Below are 20,429 nucleotides of genomic sequence, written 5' to 3' on the forward strand. Positions count from 1 at the left end.
GAAGAGTCCATGGCCCCTCCGGTCGCATCGACCGATACCTCATTTCAGCCCTTCGGTGTCGAGGGGCAGCGCTTCACTGCAACTCTATCTCTCGGCATCGGAGCAAGAGATTGATGTCACCCAGCGATCCCACTCCTCTGGATTGAGGCGGCGTAGTGAGAGTGACTTGGTCTCGGAAGTCAAGATGTCGGCACCAATACAATTGGCGAAGCCAATGGACCAGGCGAAAGGTCGTAGAGATGTGGAACCATCACCAGCTCTTCGGCGCTTCCCGCCACCACCACCACCTTGGGAGCAGCGTCACTGGCCTTCGCCTTACTCCTACCCCTATCCACCGCACCAGTGGTACCCCCCGCGGGACTATGCAGAGTGGGACCGACAATCTGAGGCATCCCAGATGTCAAGACTCTCCCAAGACTCCAAACGTTGCCCTTCGGCAGCGATCTCCGTCCCACCTGAGAGGCGCGCTGTGGCGGTAGAGGAGGCCCGCTCCCGCTCGTCAGTGGCAATTCGATCGCCCATCAGGGAACTGACACCGATGCTTTCGGAGCATTCGCTGCGAAGAGAGTCCTCATCATCTTGAATCAGATGGTACCGATGATCCAGACAGAGCCCCAGAACCTTCGCCAGTGTCGCATATGGCTGAGGATCTTCCTATCTCGCCATCGGAGGATCTGAAGTCGCATGGGGACCTGGTTAAGAGGATGGCGACTTCTCTTTCCCTTCCAATAACACAGCTGCAGCCTGTCATGGATGATACGATCTTTGACATAATGCAGCGTGACACATTGACTGCGATTGCATTGCCTGTGACGAAGGTGATCCTTCAGGCAGTGAAGGAGCCCTGGGCGAAGCCTGCCTCCACTCCAGTGTCATCAAGGAGATTGGACCACATGTACCGGGTCCAAGAGGCTGGAGCTGAATTCCTCTTCTCTCATCCGAAGCCGAATTCTGTGGTTGTGTCATCTTTCTCAAAGGCTCGCAAGGTTCACTCTTCTCCACCAGATAATGAAGGGAAGAAGCTGGACAATGTGGGGAGGAAATTTTATTCTGCATGGGCTCTGGGAGTAAAGGTATTTAAATATGCCGTGTGCATGGCTAGATACCAATACTCAGTATGGGATCAACTTACCCCTCTCCTGTCCTCCCTGAGCAAGGAGAAAAGAGAGGCGGCTAAGAAGCTGCAGAAGGAGGGTTTTGCTGTAGCCAAACAGCAATTGGCTGCAGCAAAACATATGGTGGACGTTTCTGCAAAAACTATCACGTCGGCCGTCTGCCTTCGACGCCACTCCTGGTTGAGGTCAACAGCCCTCCAACAAGACACCAGGGCCTTTGTGGAGGACTTACCGTTTGAGGGAGAAGGCCTCTTTAGTACCACGACTGATACTGCTCTGCAAGAGATTGACAAGAGCATTAAAACCTCTAGAAACCTGGGAGTCCTGGCCCCTTCTAGAGCTCCCAAATCCAAGCAGTGGCACAAACCCTGGATCAAGAAACCCTACCAGAAGTTTTCCTCAGAACAGCGGTGGAGATCCCGCTCTACTCAACCAGAAAGCAGGTCTCCATATAGGGGGAACAATAAAAACCGATACACCTCGCAGACCACTGGCAAGTCCAAGGGCACTCACCCTCAAAAGCAGGGCCTTTGACTTTTCAGTAGCACGCGTCACCGTCCCTATCCTTTCTTCTTCCATCCACCTCTGCCCTTTCCTACCAGCCTGGGAGTCTGTCTCAACAGACAGGTGGGCACTTTCCATCGTAGCGGAAGGCTACAGAATAAACTTCGTCCAGATTCCGACCCAATCCGTGGTAATCACCACACCTCCTTCCCCACCTCTGCTGGCGGAGGCGAGCAACCTCCTACAGAAAGAAGCCATAGAATGGGTCCTGATGGAGGCCAGGACGGGAGGCTTCTACTCTCGTTACTTCCTGGTTCCCAAACAGTATGGGGGTTTAAGACCCATGATGGACCTTCGGAATCTCAACAAGTTTATTCTGTACCAGAAGTTCAGAATGTCCACTCTGCAAACAATCCTACCCCTCATCAACCAAGGGGACTGGATGGCAACTCTGGATCTCAAGCTTACTTCCACATCAGCATCCATCCTGTGTTCAGCCATTTCCTTTGGTTTGCAGTAGGTTCTCAGCACTTCCAGTTCAAAGCCCTTCCGTTCGGCCTGTCCACTGCACCTCGGGTGTTCACGAAGATGATGAGCATTGTGGCTTCTCATCTCCGGCTTCAAGGGATAGTTGTCTTTCCATACATCAACGACTGGCTCCTTGAGGCGGAGTCGAAGGAGAGTTTGTCATCCCACATTGCTGTCACTCTTCGTCTTCTCGACACCTTGGGTCTGGAGAAATCACACCTTACTCCATCAAGGACAGTTCAGTTCATAGGGGCTTTGCTGGATACGAACCTGCATTGTGCGTTCCTGCCTCAGCAGAGAGCGGTGGACATTATCAACCTTGTGCAACTTTTGCGAAGTCGAAAGTGGGGCACGGCACAGAAGCTGCAGTGGATGCTAGGGCTGATGGCGGCGACGACAAGCGTGCTACTTTTTGCGAAGCTGAGGATGAGAGACCTACAACTCTGGTTTCTCCGTCAGTTTCGACCATTGAGAGACTCACCTCGGAAGAGGTTTACCATTCCACTAGCGACTCTTCAAACTCTGGTGGAAGTCAAAGAGCAACATCTGTCAAGGAACTCCATTTTATCTCCCTGCTCCCTCTGTGACTATCACAACAGATGCATCTTTGTGGGGTTGGGTGACCCACATGGACGGTCTGTGGGTGGAGGGCCCTTGGCCTCTGAAATTGACTCACTGCCACATAAATTATTTAGAACTGCTGGCAGTTCATTTTGCTCTCCGCTCTTTCCGTCCCCTGGTGATGGGGAAGGTTGTTGCGTTGCTAACGGACAATACCACTGCCCTGTGCTACATCAACAGGCAGGGGGGGGGGACAGTCTCTCGACTGCTCTGTGCCCTGGCTTTGGATCTGTGGTCAGAGTGCCTGGACTACAACATCTTTGTGAAGGCTGCACATCTCCCTGGGGTCCTCAACTTGCAGGCAGACTCCCTCAGCAGGAGCGCAGCTTCCCCGCACGAGTGGGAACTGCAGTGGCGCTTCCTCCAACCTGTTTTCCAGCTCTGGGGTTATCCTCAGGTGGGTGTCTTCGCCACAGCCGAGAACAGGAAGTGTCCTCTGTTTTGTTCCAGAGGGGGTGCGGATCCAGAGTCGTTGGGAGATGGTCTGCTGTTTCCGTGGGAAGGTCAGTTCCTCTATCTGTTTCCGCCTCTGCCGTTGCTGACGAAGGTAGTCAACAAAATCGCAAGAGAGAGACCATGCTGCATCCTGGTGACTCCCTGGTGGCCTCGCCAGAATTGGTTCCCGATCCTGCTTCAGTTGGCGAGGGGGGTCTTCTACCAGTTTCCGGCGGAACCGGACCTTCTGTCAGCTCAGGGAGGTCATGTCCTCCATCACAACGTGCCCCACCTGAAGCTGACAGCGTGGCTCATTGACCCTGTGGGTTCTCTAATAGAGTCCAGCACGTCTTCCTGAATAGCAGGAAGCTTTCCACCCGAGCCTCCTATGATAGGAAGTGGCAGAAGTTCCTTCAGTTCCTAGCTGATCCTTCAGTTCCTCCCCAGAGGGTGGGATGTCAGTAATTTTTGAGTTTTTGCTATCCCTGGTGGATGCTGGCCTTGTTTTTTCCTCCATTAAGGTTTATCTGGCAGCAATATCTGTGTTCCATGAACCAGTGGAGGGACATTCTGTTTTTGCTCACCCTCATTCTAAGAGGTTTTTGAAGGGTCTGCTTAGGCTTCATCCCCCATCTAGATCGCCCCCTCAGTTGTGGGATTTGACTCTGGTGCTGGATAGACTGACTCGTCGTCCCTTTGAGCTGATGGCCACGTGTTCATTACAGCTTCTTTTATGGAAGACTGTGTTTTTGGTAGCCATCACATCAGCACGTTGTGCAGGAGAGCTCACGGCGATGCGCTGTGACTACCAGTATCTTGTTTTTCAGGAAGCTGGAGTTTCGTTAGCTCCTGATATTTCTTTCTTCCTAAAGGTGGTTTCTCAGTTCCACCTCAACTTAGAAGTGTGTTTGCCCACTTTTCACCCTACGCCTTCCTCGGATGAGGAATGTAGGTTGCATGCTTTAGATGTAAAGCGTGCTTTATTGTTTTATTTAAGTCGTTCCAAAAGCTTTCGCAAGGACAAGCAGTTTTTTGTTTCATATGCTGCCCCTATGTTAGGTTCCAGGATTTCGTCTCAGAGACTGTCAAAGTGGCTCACTGAGACTATTAAATTGTGTTATTTGTTGGCTAAGAAGCCGTTACCTGGGCCTATTCGCGGCCACTCTACGAGAGCGATGGCGATGTCGGTGGCGTTCCTGAAAGGCGTTTCCCTGATGGATGTTTGCAAGGCTGCCACCTGGTCTTCTCCGCATGCCTTTATGAAGCACTATGCGCTGGACGTGCAGGCTCAACAGAGGACTCGTTTGGGAACTACGGTGCTGCAAACTGTTTCTTCTGGTTGACCATCTTCCCGCCTCCAGGTATGTCTTGCTTGCTAATCTCCCATGAGTGTGAAGCCCAGAGACCACGAAGAAGATAGACAGGTTGCTTACCCATAACTGTGGATCTTCGAGTGGTCATCTGTGCATTCACACTACCCGCCCTCCTTTCCCACTGCTGACGGTCTCCCTCCAGTAGGGGCTTCCAGCGGTCAGGAAGGAACTGGCGGTATCCCCGCGCTGGCACCGGTGAGCATGCACAAGGGGACGCCTGCGTATGCCCATTGTCACCGAGCGCAGAAAAATTCCGGGCTTTTCAGGTACTGATTTGGGGATCGGCGCAGGTGCACTATCCCATGAGTGTGAATGCACAGATGACCTCTCGAAGATCCACAGTTACAGGTAAGCAACCTGTCTTTCCCCAGGAGGAAATGTCATTGTATCTTGTCTGAGGTCCTATCCCTCCTCAAACTCCACTGTCTCCAAGCCCAACCCCTTAAATCTCCAGGAATTTCCTAACCTGGGGTTGGCAACCCTATCTCCTTCCCTCTGACTTCAGGTTTCCATCACCTTCTTCCTCCCTGCAGCCTCTACAGAGGAAAATGACAATCTTTCTTCACAGTGGGGGAGGGGGGACCAAAGCAGCTTACATCATTCTCCCCCATTTGATCTGAACAACAACCACATGAGACAGGTTAGGCTGGAAGTCTGTGATTGGTCCAAAATCACCCAGTCAACTTCTACAGCAAGAATCTGTGTCTGACAGATCCCGCTCTGAAGCCCTAACATGTATGCCCTCCACAAACTTCACCACAAAATCTCCAGAAATTTCCCACCAACCTGGAAAGGTACCACTAAAGGTTTCTGGGTGAGTGCCCCCAGCATTGCTGTCTTCCAACCCATCCAAGTGAAGGCATTCACTCCCCGCCCCCACAAGGGAAGTTGATCTCTGCCATCTGGAGAGCAGTTGTAATTCTGAGTGATCTTCAGCCCTCACCTGGATATTGGAAAAGCCTAGAGTTCCACAGAACAAAGCGACTTATACAACAACACAAAAAACTGTGGAAAATAACAAATAAATCATGAAAATTACTTCAAGTATTTTTTAGTGATGCCTTAGGAATTTCCCACCAACTTGGAGAGGTACCGCTAAAGGTCTCTGGGTGAGTGCCCCCCCCACCAGCCTTGCTGCCTTCCCACCCACCTTCCCACCCACCCAAATGAAGCCATTCACTCCCCCTCCAAGAGGAACTGATCTCTGGAAAGGGGGCAGCCTGTTTTATCTGCTGCTGTGGAAGCTGGCCTTTCTTGCTGTGAATAAACATTCCTTTTATGTCAGTAGAAGAGAAGGAACTGCTACTGTTTTGTCTCCTGATTATGTATCTCACAGTTTACTGTTTGTTTCGTGGCAGCATTGTCTGTGTGTTTGTGTGGGGGGGGGGGGCGGGGGAGATGGACTGTCGTGGACTTCCTACAATGGGCCCTGAATAGAGGCAGTAGTGATCAGTAAGCCCGCAGGAGAACCTGTCAGCAGAGAACTGTTTCCCTTAGAGGTCAGTGTCCATCTGGTGGGATTCTCGCCTGACAGGGCCAGAGGTGGGCAGGGGAGAGCAGAATCAGCCAATAGCACATCAGAGATAGAATGTAGACTAGAGGTCTCCATCTGGATGTAAGTTTGTGATACCTAGCAGCACTCTTAAAACAACGTTAGTTAGAAAAAGCTAGCTTTATGGTTTTATTTGTTGTTTGACTTTTGCTAATCTTTTGGCTATATTTTCATTACATTCTGTAATAAACTTCATTCTATAATAAACCCTGTAATAACAGCCCTCTAAGAAGATCTTGGAGGACTGGCTACATCAGGGGTGTGTGGCCTAGTACTCAAAAGAGTTCTTGCTACAAAAAAGTCACAGAGTGGGGAATGCTACAAAAAAGCAAATCTGGTGGTAAATTTGAGGATTTTTATTGGTTGGATGTGGCGTATGCAGGATTGGCTCACATTCTCAGCAGTTGTGAATCAGAGGATTAGTCCTCCAGGCAACAAGAATCTCAGCTAGCTAGCTAAGTTCTGGAGTCATATTGCAGTTATAGTTTTTGACTGCTCAAGTCAGGTGCAGGTATCATCCTATCCTATCTCAACACATCTTCAGGAGAAAGCTCTGCTAGATTACATCGCTACTCCTGGTCTTCCTGTCTCCCATCACTAAAAGTACATTCTCATAAAAAGCTAATTGTCTGCTTACACCATGACCTTGAAGATGATAAGGTGCCAAGCAGGCTGAAAAACTAATTAGCAACACATGCAAGGAAGACTAGGCCTGTTATTATACAGATTAACCCTTGAGGGATGGCAAGAATAGCACTTTGCCTTACAAGAAAAAAGGTATATATTATGAAAACATTATCCAACACAGAATAGCATATATAGCGTCCAATTGTACTTTCTTGAGGGCTATGATGGATCATAGCACAAGATGGGATCCTAAGGTATTTGAAATTATTTTCATAGTTAATTTACACCACCCAAATTAATATTGTATTGAATTTAAACCATAAAGGTTTGAGGCTTTCTGCCTCTGATGTGTCTAATGCACGTTATTATGTTCCACAACACAGAAACCACCATATTGATGTTAGTTAACTTCAGTTAGCTTACTTGCTCATCACAATTGGTTCATTTGTCAATTCCTGTTTTAGAAGTTTTGTTGCATCTGGTTTTCCTCCTGTTTCCTTAGTAGCAGAGATATCTTGGGTGAAATTGTAACAGGAGAAAGAGGAAGGGTATTCTGTCAGTCACCACTGAATTCTTTGTTTCTAGGAAGTTAGCAAGTTCAACAAAACTTGGTAGTACTCATAAAGGAACTGTAGATGCCAGTTTTCTGTAGGCTATGAAACAGTCATATCCATCATACACTTTCAAGCAACTGTATCCCTCCCCACCCTGTCCAATAAATATGGCAACATGCTCCCCTGCATGAGATTAATTTATCCCTGACATCAGGAGCTTTCCCAGGAGTGCTGAAGGATTCAGTGGTGTGTCAGCTTTTAAAGAAACCATCCTTGGACCTGACAGTCCTTGCCTACTACTACCCAGTATTGAACCTTCTGTTCCTTGTTAAGGTAGTTGAGAGAGAGAGGCAGCCAAACAACTGCAGGATTTTCTGGATGACACCTCCATCCTGGATCCCTTCCAGTCTGGTTTTCAACATGGGACTGAGATGGCTGTGTCACCATTACAGATGGCCTCTGGATGCAGCTGGATTAAGGCAGGTTGATGCTGCTGTTGGTTGACCACAATCTTTTGACCCATTGCCTTGCTGATGTGAGGACTCAGGGGTATGCCTTACAGTGGCTCTTCTTTCTCTAAGGTTGGGGACAGAGAGTGGTGTTAGGGGAGAGAGTCTGTTAAGTAATCATATGTTAAAGTAAATTTTCATGTAGGTATGCCAGTCATTGAAGTAAATGTCTAGGACATTAACTTGAGCTTGACAATTTATTGAACTGTAAAGTGGCTCCAGGTTGACTCAGCCTTCCATCCTTCCGAGGTCAGTAAAATGAGTACCCAGCTTGCTGGGGGGCAAATGTAGATGACTGGAGAAGGCAATGGCAAACCACCCCGTAAAAAGTCTGCCGTGAAAACGTTGTGAAAGCAATGTCATCCCAGAGTCGGAAACGACTGGTGCTTGCGCAGGGGACTACCTTTACCTTTTTATCATATGCTGTTATCCTATGAAACAGGAGCTAATGCTAAAGTAACTGTTTCTTAAGAACAAGAAGCTATCCAGGAAATCAGTTGTTTTCAATCAGTTTGCCGTCAGTAATTTGCAAAATTACTTCATGGGGGCGGGGCACTGATGGAAATCAGTATATTTCACATCATTGTCATTGTCAACATCATTACCACTACTACTGCCATTACTACTACTATTACTACTGCTACTGCGACTACTTTCCAGCTAAGCTAACTGCTCTGAGAACTTTTAACAATAGACTTGCGGTTTAGACCACCCCTTCAACAATTAATATAATGCATCATGAATGGAAGATGATCTGATTTAAAGGCTTCAGTTGTATTTATATCAGTAAAAATACTATAACTGGATATGTAAATAACAAATTTTCAGAAAGTATCCTTTTTATAATAAAAACCAAGTCATTGTGTTATCTTTCTATTTGGAACTTATCTTGTTCACAAAGCCCATCAACATTTCAGTTGAACACCTCATATCATCACTATGAAAATTTGTTTTCAATTCATACTGAACATGATTTTAAATAGTTTTGCATCTATGTTGTGGCATCATTCTTCATGGCAGAAATAGGTGGCGTACAATCCCAATTGTAGGCTTCTTAGATCATATATGACCCAGATGATCCTATGGGTTGACCATACATCATTTAAATATTTTGGATATATGTACTGTTTTTGCATATACATAGTGAATTATATTAATCAGTTGCGAGATTCATTGTCTTGGCACATGCTCAAAGTTTACGGGATCAAAGTAGAGTTCTCAGACAACAGTGAGAGACTCCACAAATTCAGTTTAGAAAACTGATTTAATATTAATTGTTAGGCTAATCTCTCATTTGATCACCTTTTTTTACAGCTCTTGTTTATTATCAGTAGATATTTTTAACATTTAAAGGATGAAAGTATGCAAGCACATACAGAGATAGAGAAAAGTTTTGTTTTGTAAATGAACTCAAGTTTATTAGTGATTTTTCATTGTAGTGATGTTTGTTATTAAAATAATGCTCACAAAATGACAAACCTAAATCTTTTAGCTACACATTCTATTCCAGTAGCAGTTATCCCCCCCCAAAAATAGTATTTAGCTTTTATCTAAAGCAATACAAGCAAAAGTTAGATATGCTGTAGCTTTAGCAACATTCTGCACCATATAAGGGGAATATGCTCATTCCAAATTGCAATAATGCCTTCCTTCATTTCACTTAAAATAAAGATTTAGGTCCAGGGCTTTTTTTGTAGCAGGAATTTATTTGCATATTTGGCTACACTGCTGATGTAGCCAGTCCTTTTGGAGCTTACAATAGGCTCTGTACTGAGAGCCATCTAAGAGCTTGGAGAATTGGCTACATCAGGGGTGTGTGGCCTAATATGCAAAGGAGTTCCTGCTACAAAAAGCCCTGTTTACATCTACCTACAACTTTTGAGTGCTATCTCTCACAAATATTGTGAATAGTTTACTGCTAGAGTTACTGCCAGATGTATTCTTTCCATTGCTGTATTTGCATTTTATTAGTGGTAGTTCAGTGTTTAGTTGAAAGCTGAAATTAACTGTTGTTTCCATACTTAAATACTATGATGTTCTTCCTGGGCATAAATAATGTTTTATGGACAACTACCTTCCACAGAGGAATGGGTCATGTGTAATGTTCCCTATAAACCGCCCCCCCGCCCCGAGCGTAGCAGTTTGCATACTGAGTGGAATATAACAGCTGTAATCTTAAAATAGGCAATAGGCAGTGCAAGACCCTGTGTGGCTCCATGTGCATTGCATTACTTCCTTGAAAGGTTGTGATTTAATACATGTTTAGTTTGTCATTAGCAATTGTAGTATCATTGACTTTGCCATACTGATTTTGTTCTGCTGTGGTGTTTTTTTCTAGGTATTTCTTTCTAGAAAAAAGGCCCATTGTGTAGAAAAATACAATGGGCTCTAGAAAGAAGCTCTGGGTGAGTGCCCCCACCCTTATTGTCTTCCCACCCACCCAAGTGAAGGCATTCATTCTTCTCACCTCAAGGGAAGCTGATCTCTGCCATCTGGAGAGCAGTTGTGATTCTGAGTGATCCCCAGCCTTCACCTAGAGATTGGCAACAGTGTTCCCCAAGAGGAAACAGCATTGTACCTATCTGAGGTCCTACCCCTACTTAAATCCCACCCTCTCCAGTCCTCATGCCTTAAACCTCCAGGGATTTCCTAACCTGGAGTTGGCAACTCTATCTCCTTCCCTTTATCTGCTCCTCTGACTTTAGCTTTCCATCGCCTTCCCCTCCCTGCAGCCTCTACATAGAAAAAGGACAGTCTTTCTCCACCATGGGGGGTGGGAACAAAGCAGCCTACATCATTCTCCTCTCCCCCCTTTGATCTGAACAACAACTCTGTGATGCAAGTTAGGCTGGAAGTCTGTGACTGGTCTGAAGTCCTCAGTTAGCTTCCACAGCAAAAACCTGTGTCTGGCAGACCTCACTCTGAAGCCCTAACTCCTATGCCCTCTTCAAACTCCACCACAGCATCTCCAGGAATTTCCTACCAACCTGGAACTGGCCCCACCAACTTTGTCAGGACTGTCCACAATACTGCTTCAGAGGCCTTTAGTGATACCTTTAGTCTGTTCCTGACAACGTTGTTGGTTTTAAGCAGAGGATTTCAATCTCTCTCTGTGTCTTATCTTTCTCTCTCTGTATTTCTCTCTCTCTTTCTGTATCTGGTCTGTTGCCACAGGATGCCATTTCCTCCCCCCCACCACCATTCCAGAAGAGGATAGGGAGGAGTCCTCAGCCAATCAAGGGAAGCCTTTCTCTGGCTGTTTCTCTCCTCCTCCCTCCCACAGTCAATTGAGGGAAGGGTTTCTTTCTCTTCTCAGTGAATCAGTGTGACAGGCAGCTCAGCCAATGGGAAAGTAGAGAGAGCCAATAACTGCCAGAACTAAGGTATGTTGCCTTTTACTGACAGAATCAACTTTGCTGGCTAGCAACAGCCACTCAGACGGGAGAAAGGAGCGGACTCAACCAATGGCACACAAGTAAGAACATAAGAGAAGCCATGTTGGATCACGCCAATGGCCCATCCAGTCCAACACTCTGTGTCACACAGTGCCCAAAAATAAATAAATAAATAAATATTTAATTATTTATGTGTGTGTGTGTGTGTATATATACACACACACATACACACACACTGTGGCTAATAGCCACTGATGGACCTCTGCTCCATATTTTTATCTAAACCCCTCTTGAAGGTGGCTATGCTTGTGGCTGCCACCACCTCCTGTGGCAGTGAATTCCACATGTTAATCACCCTTTGGGTGAAAAAGAACTTACTTTTATCCGTTTTAACCTGTCTGCTCAGCAATTTCATTGAATACCCACGTGTTCTTGTATTGTGAGAAAGGGAGAAAAGTACTTCTTTCTCTACTTTCTCCATCCCATGCATTATCTTGTAAACCTCTATCATGTTATCCCGCAGTCGACGTTTCTCCAAGCTAAAGAGTCCCAAACGTTTCAACTTTTCTTCATAGGGAAAGTGTTCCAGCCCTTTAATCATTCTAGTTGCCCTTTTCTGGACTTTCTCCAATGCTATAATATCCTTTTTGAGGTGCGGCGACCAGAACTGCACACAGTACTCCAAATGAGACCGCACCATCGATTAAACAGGGGCATTATGATACTGGCTGATTTGTTTTCATTTCCCTTCCTAATACTTCCCAGCATGGCGTTGGCCTTTTTTATTGCAAACGCACACTGTCTTGACATTTTTAGTGAGTTATCTACCACGACCCCAAGATCTCTCTCTTGGTCAGTCTCTGCCAGTTCACACCCCATCAACTTGTATTTGTAGCTGGGATTCTTGGCCCCAATGTGCATTACTTTGCACTTGGCCACATTGAACCGCATCTGCCACGTTGACGCCCACTCACCCAGCCTCAACAGATCCCTTTGGAGTTCCCCACAATCCTCTCTGGTTCTCACCACGCTGAACAATTTAGTATCATCTGCAAACTTGGCCACTTCACTGCTCACTCCCAACTCTAAATCATTTATGAACAAGTTAAAGAGCTTGGGAACCAGTACCGAGCCCTGGCACCGTCCTCCACTGCGAAGACTGCCCATTTATACTCACTCTCTGCTCCCTATTACTCAGCAAGTTTTTGATCCACAAGAGGACCTGTCCTTTTACTCCTTGACTCTCAAGCTTTCTAAGGAGCCTTTGATGAGAAACTTTATCAAAAGATTTCTGGAAGTCAAGGTAAACAAAATCTATCGGGTCTCCTTTGTCCACATGTTTGTTCACCCTCTCAAAGAAATGTAACAGATTAGTGAGGCAAGATCTTCCCTTACAGAACCCATGCTGAGTCTTCCTCAATAACCCGTGTCCATCAATGTGCCTACTCATTCTGCCCTTGATAATGCTTTCTACCAACTTTCCCGGTATTGAAGTCAGACTGACTGGCCTATAATTTCCCGGATCTCCTCTGGAACCCTTTTTAAAGATGGGGGTGACATTTGCTACTTTCCAGTCCTCAGGAACGGAGGCAGATTTCAATTAAGAATTACAGATTCTTGTTAGATGATCCACAAGTTCAACTTTGAGTTCTTTCAGAACTCTCGGAAGTATGCCATCCGGACGCGGTGACTTATTAGTTTTTAATTCGTCTATCAGTTGTAGGACCTCCTCTTTTGTCACCTCAATCTGACTCAGGTCTTTCAACACCCCTTCCAAAATAAGTGGTTCTGGGGCGGGCAAAAAGTTCTCATCTTCCGCAGTGAAGACGGAGGCAAAAAATGCATTCAGCTTCTCAGACATTTCCCTATCCTCCTTCAGTAATCTTTTTACCCCATGGTCATCCAAGGGCCCCACTGCCTCCCTGGCTGGTTTCCTGCTTCTAATATATTTGAAGAAATTTTTATTGTTGGTCTTTATGTTTTTTGCAATATGCTCCTCATAGTCGCTTTTTGCCTGCCTGATCACAGTCTTGCATTTGATTTGCCACAGCCTGTGTTCCCTTTTACTAATCTCACTTGGACTGGTTTTCCACCGCTTAAAGGAGTCCTTCTTACCTTGTACAGCTTCCATTACTTTGTTTGTTAACCATGCAGGCCTTTTCTTACACCTGTTTGTGCCTTTCCTAACTTGTGGTATGTATTTTATCTGAGCTTCTAGGATTATGGTTTTAAATAGTCTACAAGCTTCCCCAAGGGTTTTGACCGTATTTACCTTTCCTTTCAGTTTCCTCCTCACATGCCTCCTCATCTCAGAGAATTTACCCCTTTTAAAGTGAAACGTGGTTGTGGCAGTCTTTTTGGGCAATTTCCTATTTATACAAACGGTGCAATCAATAACATTATGGTCACTGCTCCCAAGTGGCGCAATCACTTTTACATCTCTCACCAAGTCTTGGGCATTACTTAGGACCAAATCCAGGATCGCCCCACCCCTTGTAGGTTCTGAGACCATCTGCTCCATAGCACAGTCATTGAGAGCATCAAGAAACTCAATCTCTTTCTCTCGACCAGAACACATATTGACCCAATCAATCTGCGGGTAGTTAAAATCACCTATTATGACACAGTTTTTACATTTAGCCGCTATCTTTAAGTCTTCCATCATATTATAAGTACTCTTGACTGATAGTTTGACAGACCAAAGGTTTATGTACCACATTCCCACCCAGTCTCAACCAATCAGGATGCTCAGTATTGCCAAGATGAAAAGGGTTTTATTTTAGTATAGATACTTATAGCAGCTAATGTTTTATAGTGTCACCATGATTGCATGAAGAATTATGAGAATTGGGCTAATGAATATGTATTATTGGTTCATATTAGCATCAAGTCCTATCCAAATTAGGAAATATATTTTAAGCCATTTTGTATTTGATTATCCTTCTTGGGGTATTTATATTCTGTGTGAAAGGTCTGTTGGCCTTTTCATTAACAAATAGTTTATTTTTCCAGAAAGCTTCTGCTAAATAGGTACATTGTGCAACTTTAGGGTCAGGAAATATGACAAGGTGTCTTGATTTATGCAGACTGAGAAACGAGGAGCTATAGTTAAAGAATGTATTTTGTCTTGACCTTTGTGAATTACTCATGAAATCATATTGTTTTGTGGTCTAAAAGGCTGTAACACATTACAATGGAGTCTCATGAATTCTATCCAAATAAATCTAAATGTTCCTGTTAAAAAGTTCAAAAATACACTGTTGTATATAAACATTTATATCAATGTAGTAAGTTTGTGCTTAATGTTTTTCCCCCTAATAAACAAAATCCAGAAGGAAATTAAAACAAAAACTTCTCAGAACAGATGTGTGGTATGCAGTTAATTCAATTCAAGATAGAACTAGTCCTGTAGGCATGGTAGTTCTTACATTTTTGCAGATTGTGTTGCAAACGTTATTTATGGATAGTGGTAAATTATTTTTTTCTCTTTATTGTGGCAAACATCTCTGTTTTCAAAGAACTTTATCATACACAATGTTAAAAAAAATGAACAAATCAAACAAAGTTGTAGGACTTGGCATAGTATATATCAGGAAAATCAAGTCAGCTAATATAAACTGCTCAGATATTTGAATTTGGCTCTTTGTTATTTTAGAAACAATCATAAAACTTTCTCTGAATTAATGTCAGAGCGTCTGCCTAATTTATATTTGTTCTCTTCTCCTATTGCAATCTTTTCCTTGGTCCCAGTGGCTGCTACAAAGAGCAAAGCTAAAGGTGAGTTTCCACTTTAATTCTTGATGATTTACACTGCATGGTATTGCAGTAGTCATCCTACTGTGATTGCAATTAATTATGCAAATGAGATATATTTGCATATATTTGCAGAATTTGCATGCTTTGGTTGTAAAACCTAATGCCTGCCCCCCATCCCACCAAAAAATCTGGTACTGTGTGATGTAGTTATTTATGGTGTCTTTTAAAAAAGAGAGACAGATCCCATCTCAGAATATAAAACCTTCTTGTGTTCATAGAAGATTGCTGCCAGGTTAGAATAATTAGATTGCAAAAAGAGACCCAGCTCATGATATCTATCTTATTTGCATTATCTTACAGTTCCTGAGTTGTTCAATTTTTAGCATCAGACAAGGTTGCACTGTTTGCTGAATGTTTATTTTTTAATCAAATAAATAAATTTGAGTATCATCTGCATAAAAATGACATAGTACATAATAATGGAAAACTGAAAGCCAGCACTGATATGAAAAAGGACTGAGAAGCATGAACCTAATGTAGAAACATGGCCAAACGCCATAATTCCTGGAATAACATGAAAGAGTGATCTGTTGTAATCACTTGTGGTGAATCTCTGCCATAAACATCATATACATCAGCCTTGGAGTAGAAAAGAAAGATGGGAGTGTGTGAGACAAGATAGTAACATATGAAAGAGAAACAGACTGTGTAAGACAGGTAATATGTATATGCAAATGAGAGGGCCTGTGTGAAGTAGGAAGACAGTGGTATTCTACCTTTGTCAGCTGATTCGGAATTGTCTGTATGCTTGTGTGCATTAGAATTTACAGACCAGTGCTCTGTATACAGGCCTCTAGTAGGGGTGCACAACAAAAAAAATGTTATTTTTCTGATGTGAGTCTGTTCGACCTGGTATTTCCGAATATTCCCAAATCCCAATAGTGGCATTTTATAGATATTCTGGTAAATATTTGGGAAACTTTAATTTATTTGGCTCCATTATACCCTATAGGGACTGTCCTCATAGTGCATAATGGAGTTCTAGCTGCACCCAAAGTCCAATAATGTCTGCATTTATTTGGGCATGGCTATTTCGGTAGATGAATCAGATTGTATAATCTGTATGCAGCTGAATATTTTTTTGGCTTGGTATATACCGAATGGTCACCATTGATCTCTAGTATTTATGTTGGATTATACGCTTTACCTTTGAAGAGGAAATGAAATGAGAAATCAGTATGATTTTTTTTTCTCTTTTCAAAGGAAAGTATTAGAGAATCTTAATGGAATGTGTAGGTCTAAAGCCTGAACATATATTCTAATAGTGAAATGAAATTTGGATGCTTAAAATCTGGTGACTGGAGATCTTTCCACAAACCTGAAAAGGGCCCCAGGTTTTTTTTGGGGGGGAAGTGTAATATTTTGTTTGTTTGTTTCAATTTCTAACCTTCATTCCCTAAAACCAGCTTGGAGCAGGGTTTTTTTAAAAAAAAAAATAAAAAAAAAATAAACACACTGGGAAGCTTAATAAAACTGAAAAAGGAGTGTTTGTAGCTTTAAACAACAGATTGTCTCAGTGGCTGTTGCTAAGCAACTACAGTATTCCAGACTTCCCTTTCTCTGTGCAAAAAGGCAGGGGGAAGGGGCATGGTCCTTTCCAGGCCTATTTTGGCCTTTGAAGGAGAACTCATTGAGTCTAGACATGCTAGGGTTGCTAGTTCCAGGCTGGAAAATTTCTGGAGAGTGTGAGGAGGGAAGGGTTTAGGGAAGGGAAGGGCATCAGCTAAATATAATGTCATAGAGTCAACCCTCCAAAACAGTCATTTTCTACAGGGGACATCTCTGTCTTTTAGAGTTCAAATGGAATTCTGGGAGATTTCCAGGTCCCACCTGGAGGCTGGCAATCCTAGGCCTGGAACCAACCTCTGGGTGACTTCCTATAACCTGGGGGTTGGACTAGATGACCCTAGAGGCCCCTTCCAACTCTATGATTCTATGACTTGCATGACTGAACTTGGCCTGACTGCTTGTTACTTTTCAACAGCAGCCACCCTATGAAACTCAGTGTGGTGTAGTGGTTAGACCTTCAGAGTAGGATCAGTGAGACCCATGTTTGAAGCTCACTGGATGATTTTGGACCAGTCACATACTTTCAACCTAACCTACCTCACATAGTTGTTGTGTGGATAAAAAGGAGGAAAATTGAATAAAGTATTTATTTATTTATTTATGATTTATATCCCGCCCTTCCCACAGAGATGGCTCAGGGCGGCTCACAACAGATAATAAAACAGAATTTGAATTAACATTTAAATATATAAGCAGTTAAAATAGTCAAAACATTTAAAACCTTAAAACATCAAACCTTATAACAGTATAAATAGCAAGAATCTAGTAAGCTACATTTGTTTCCCATATCAGTTAGGTGTAAGCTAGCCAGAAGAGGGTTGTCTTACAGGCCCTGCGGAACTGAATAAGGTCCCGCAGGGCCCTCACCTCCTCCGGTAGCTGGTTCCACCATGTAGGGGCCATAACAGAAAAGGCCCTGTCCCTAGTCAATTTAAGGCGGGCTTCTTTTGGCCCAGAGATAACGAGAAGGTTTTGAGTTCCCGACCTCAGTACTCTCTGGGGAACATGTGGGGAGAGACGGTCCTTCAGGTAGGCAGGTCCCAGGCCATATAGGGCTTTAAAGGTAATAACCAGCACCTTGTACCGGACTCGGTATATTATTGGAAGCCAGTGCAGAGCCCGAAGACCCGGCCGAATGTGCCCCCATCTTGGGAGGCCCAATAACAGCCGGGCCGCGGCATTCTGCACCAGCTGCAATTTCTGAGTTGGGCACAGGGGCAGCCCCATGTAGAGGGCATTGCAGTAGTCCAACCTCGAGGTGACTGTAGCATGGATCACTGTAAGCTGCTTTGGTCCCCATTGTTGAGAAAGATTGGGCTATAAATGAAGTAAATAAAGAATAACTATAGTTGGGGGAGGCAGATAAACAGTAGGTGGTGATTGGCTGGGAAGGACAGGATGAGGTAGGGAACTCTGGGAAGACAGAGGGACTTTACGCTATTTTCACTTTTTTAGTTAAGAGTGGAACAATGCCCTTCATCAGTCATATTGCCTTACAAATTATTTATTTATTTTATTTACATATTTATGGTTCATCTTTTTCACTGGGACTCCAGGTGAATTACAAAGAGTGAGTTAATATCATCAACACTATGGGATATTCAATAAATAGTAAAATAGGATATGGGTTGTAGAATCAACCAGAACTCTGAAAAACAGAACTGAGGCAAAACATAATTGTTGACATGATGCATTGAATGATGCAGAATTGCACAACAGATTCTAATCCATAGCAAACTATACACAGTAGTACAGACCACATTTCCCTTTAATTTATCCAAATAATTTTGTGAAGGGTTTTTTTTGCATTTTATGTGCATGTGTGTGCATGTGCATGTGTGTGTGTGCGCGCGCACCTGAAAGTCATGGTGACCCCTGTTGACTGACTTGTATTGGGGTCCTTGAGGATATTCAGAGATGTTGCTGAATAAAGCCTGCTCCTGTCCTCCCAACTTAATATTTCTGTAAGGTCTCCCATCCAAGTGCTTGCCAGAGTTGACCCTGCCTAGCTTTCAAGAAGTGATGGGATTGGACTTGCTTGGGCTATCCAGGTCGGGGTCTCTTTGTGAAGCCTTTTGTACAATACTATTCTATTGCCTGAACAGAAAAGCTCTCAAATAATTTAGTTTTGCATGATATGCAGAAATTCAGGAGAGTGGGAGCTTTCCTGACCTTCTGAGGCAGGCCATTCTACAAGATGTGCCTTTAACAGGGAAGGCACATGTATGGGCAGTTTTTGACTTAGCCCATATCCATGTTGGCACTTGAAGTAGGCTTTGCTCAGATAAGCAAAGCTGCCATGGTGGAGTATACAGGGAGAGACAGTATTGCAGATATGTGGCTTCAGGGTTATGAAGAGTGTTGTATAACAAATACTTTAACTTTAGCCTGGTAACTGATGGGTAGCTGGTGGAGTGACTGTATGCATATGCCTGATAAGAGCTGAGTTATGGCATTCAGCACAGACCGGAGTTTCCATATTGCTTTTGAGGGGAGACAAATATGTAGTCAATGATGTCACTGTGGCATGGATCCACATGACCAGATCAGCTGTATCGCATTAGGGCCATCTTTTGAGCTAGGCTGATTTGAAAGAAAGCCTTTTTTTGCAACTGCATTAACTTGCAATAATAATAATAATAATAATAATAATAATAATAATAATAATAATAATAATAATAATAATAATAATAATAATAATAATAATAATAATAATAATAGGTTCAGTAGAACACTGAAGCTCTTAAGTGAGCCAGCAAGGGTCAGATGAATCCCATCCAAAGTGGGAGCATATTGCTCTTCAAGACCCCTACCTTCCCAACTAGCATTCATTGTGTCTTTCCAGGGTTTAGTTTCAATTTGTTCACTTTCCTACCTTCCCAACTAGCATTCATTGTGTCTTTCCAGGGTTTAGTTTCAATTTGTTCACTTTCAGCCATTTAACCACAACAGCGAGGTAGTGGTTTAGATAAACATGGAAGTCCTAGCAGAGTGTGATCCAAAGTCTTCACATCCCCTTTTACTAATAAGCAATCTGAGCCTGCATATAATTATTAATACCCTGTCTGAATTTCAAAATAGACTTTACTTCACTAATGAGAAGGATTTTCTTAGCAGATGATGTGATAGTCATGATGTTTCAAGTAGGTTTTATACCTCATTTAAGAGGTCTCAAACTGGCTTATAATTTCATTCACTTCCTCTTCCTACAACAGGTACTTTATGAGATAGAGCCAAGAGAGTTCTGAGAGAACTCTGACTTGTCCAAGGTCACCCAGCAGACTTCATGTGGAAGAGTGGGGGATCACATCCAGTTCTCCAGATTTGAGTCTGCCACTCTTAACCACTACATCATGCTGGCTCGGAGAGAGGACTTTGATAAGTCAGGCTGTGTTTGTAGAAAGACTACAGGGCTACATAGTTCCCTTTTACTTCATCTTATAGCATCTTATAGCACCTGTTCATCTTATAGCACCTGTTTTATCTATTTTATCTATTTAATTAATTTATGTAACTGAATTGTATTTAAAATTGTTGTTTACATTGTTTTATTCAAATCATGGTATTCCATGTCTTTGAGCCGCCCTGGGAGGGCGGGATACAATAATAATAATAATAATAATAATAATAATAATAATAATAGTTGTTGTTGTTGTTGTTGTTGTTGTTGTTGTTGTTGTTGTTGTTATTATTCATGACATAGGAGTTTCCCAAGCCAGATCTTGGAAGCTTATCAGGGTTGGCCTGTTCAATATTTGTATTGCTGTGGTACAATCTCAAGGCGACCATAGTATGGATCACAGTTGCCAAGTTGCTGCACTCGAGGAAGGG

At 43.6% G+C, this 20,429-nt stretch overlaps 1 protein-coding gene across 4 annotated transcripts in view; it reads left to right on the top strand.

Moving 5' to 3' along the window:
• The window catches only part of CADM2 (cell adhesion molecule 2), a 966,308-nt gene that overhangs the window by 470,553 nt on the left and 475,326 nt on the right, over positions 1-20,429 (top strand). For 3 of the 4 annotated variants that reach the window (XM_060234430.1, XM_060234429.1, XM_060234432.1), the window contains one exon: positions 14,964-14,990. The exons of the other annotated variant lie outside the window; for it this stretch is intronic. In XM_060234430.1, coding sequence (XP_060090413.1) covers positions 14,964-14,990 — 27 coding nt within the window. The remainder of the gene's footprint in view (positions 1-14,963; positions 14,991-20,429) is intronic. 4 annotated transcript variants of the gene reach the window in all.

The sequence above is a fragment of the Heteronotia binoei genome, chromosome 3, assembly GCF_032191835.1.
Source record: "Heteronotia binoei isolate CCM8104 ecotype False Entrance Well chromosome 3, APGP_CSIRO_Hbin_v1, whole genome shotgun sequence".
In the NCBI taxonomy this organism is placed as follows: domain Eukaryota; kingdom Metazoa; phylum Chordata; class Lepidosauria; order Squamata; family Gekkonidae; genus Heteronotia; species Heteronotia binoei.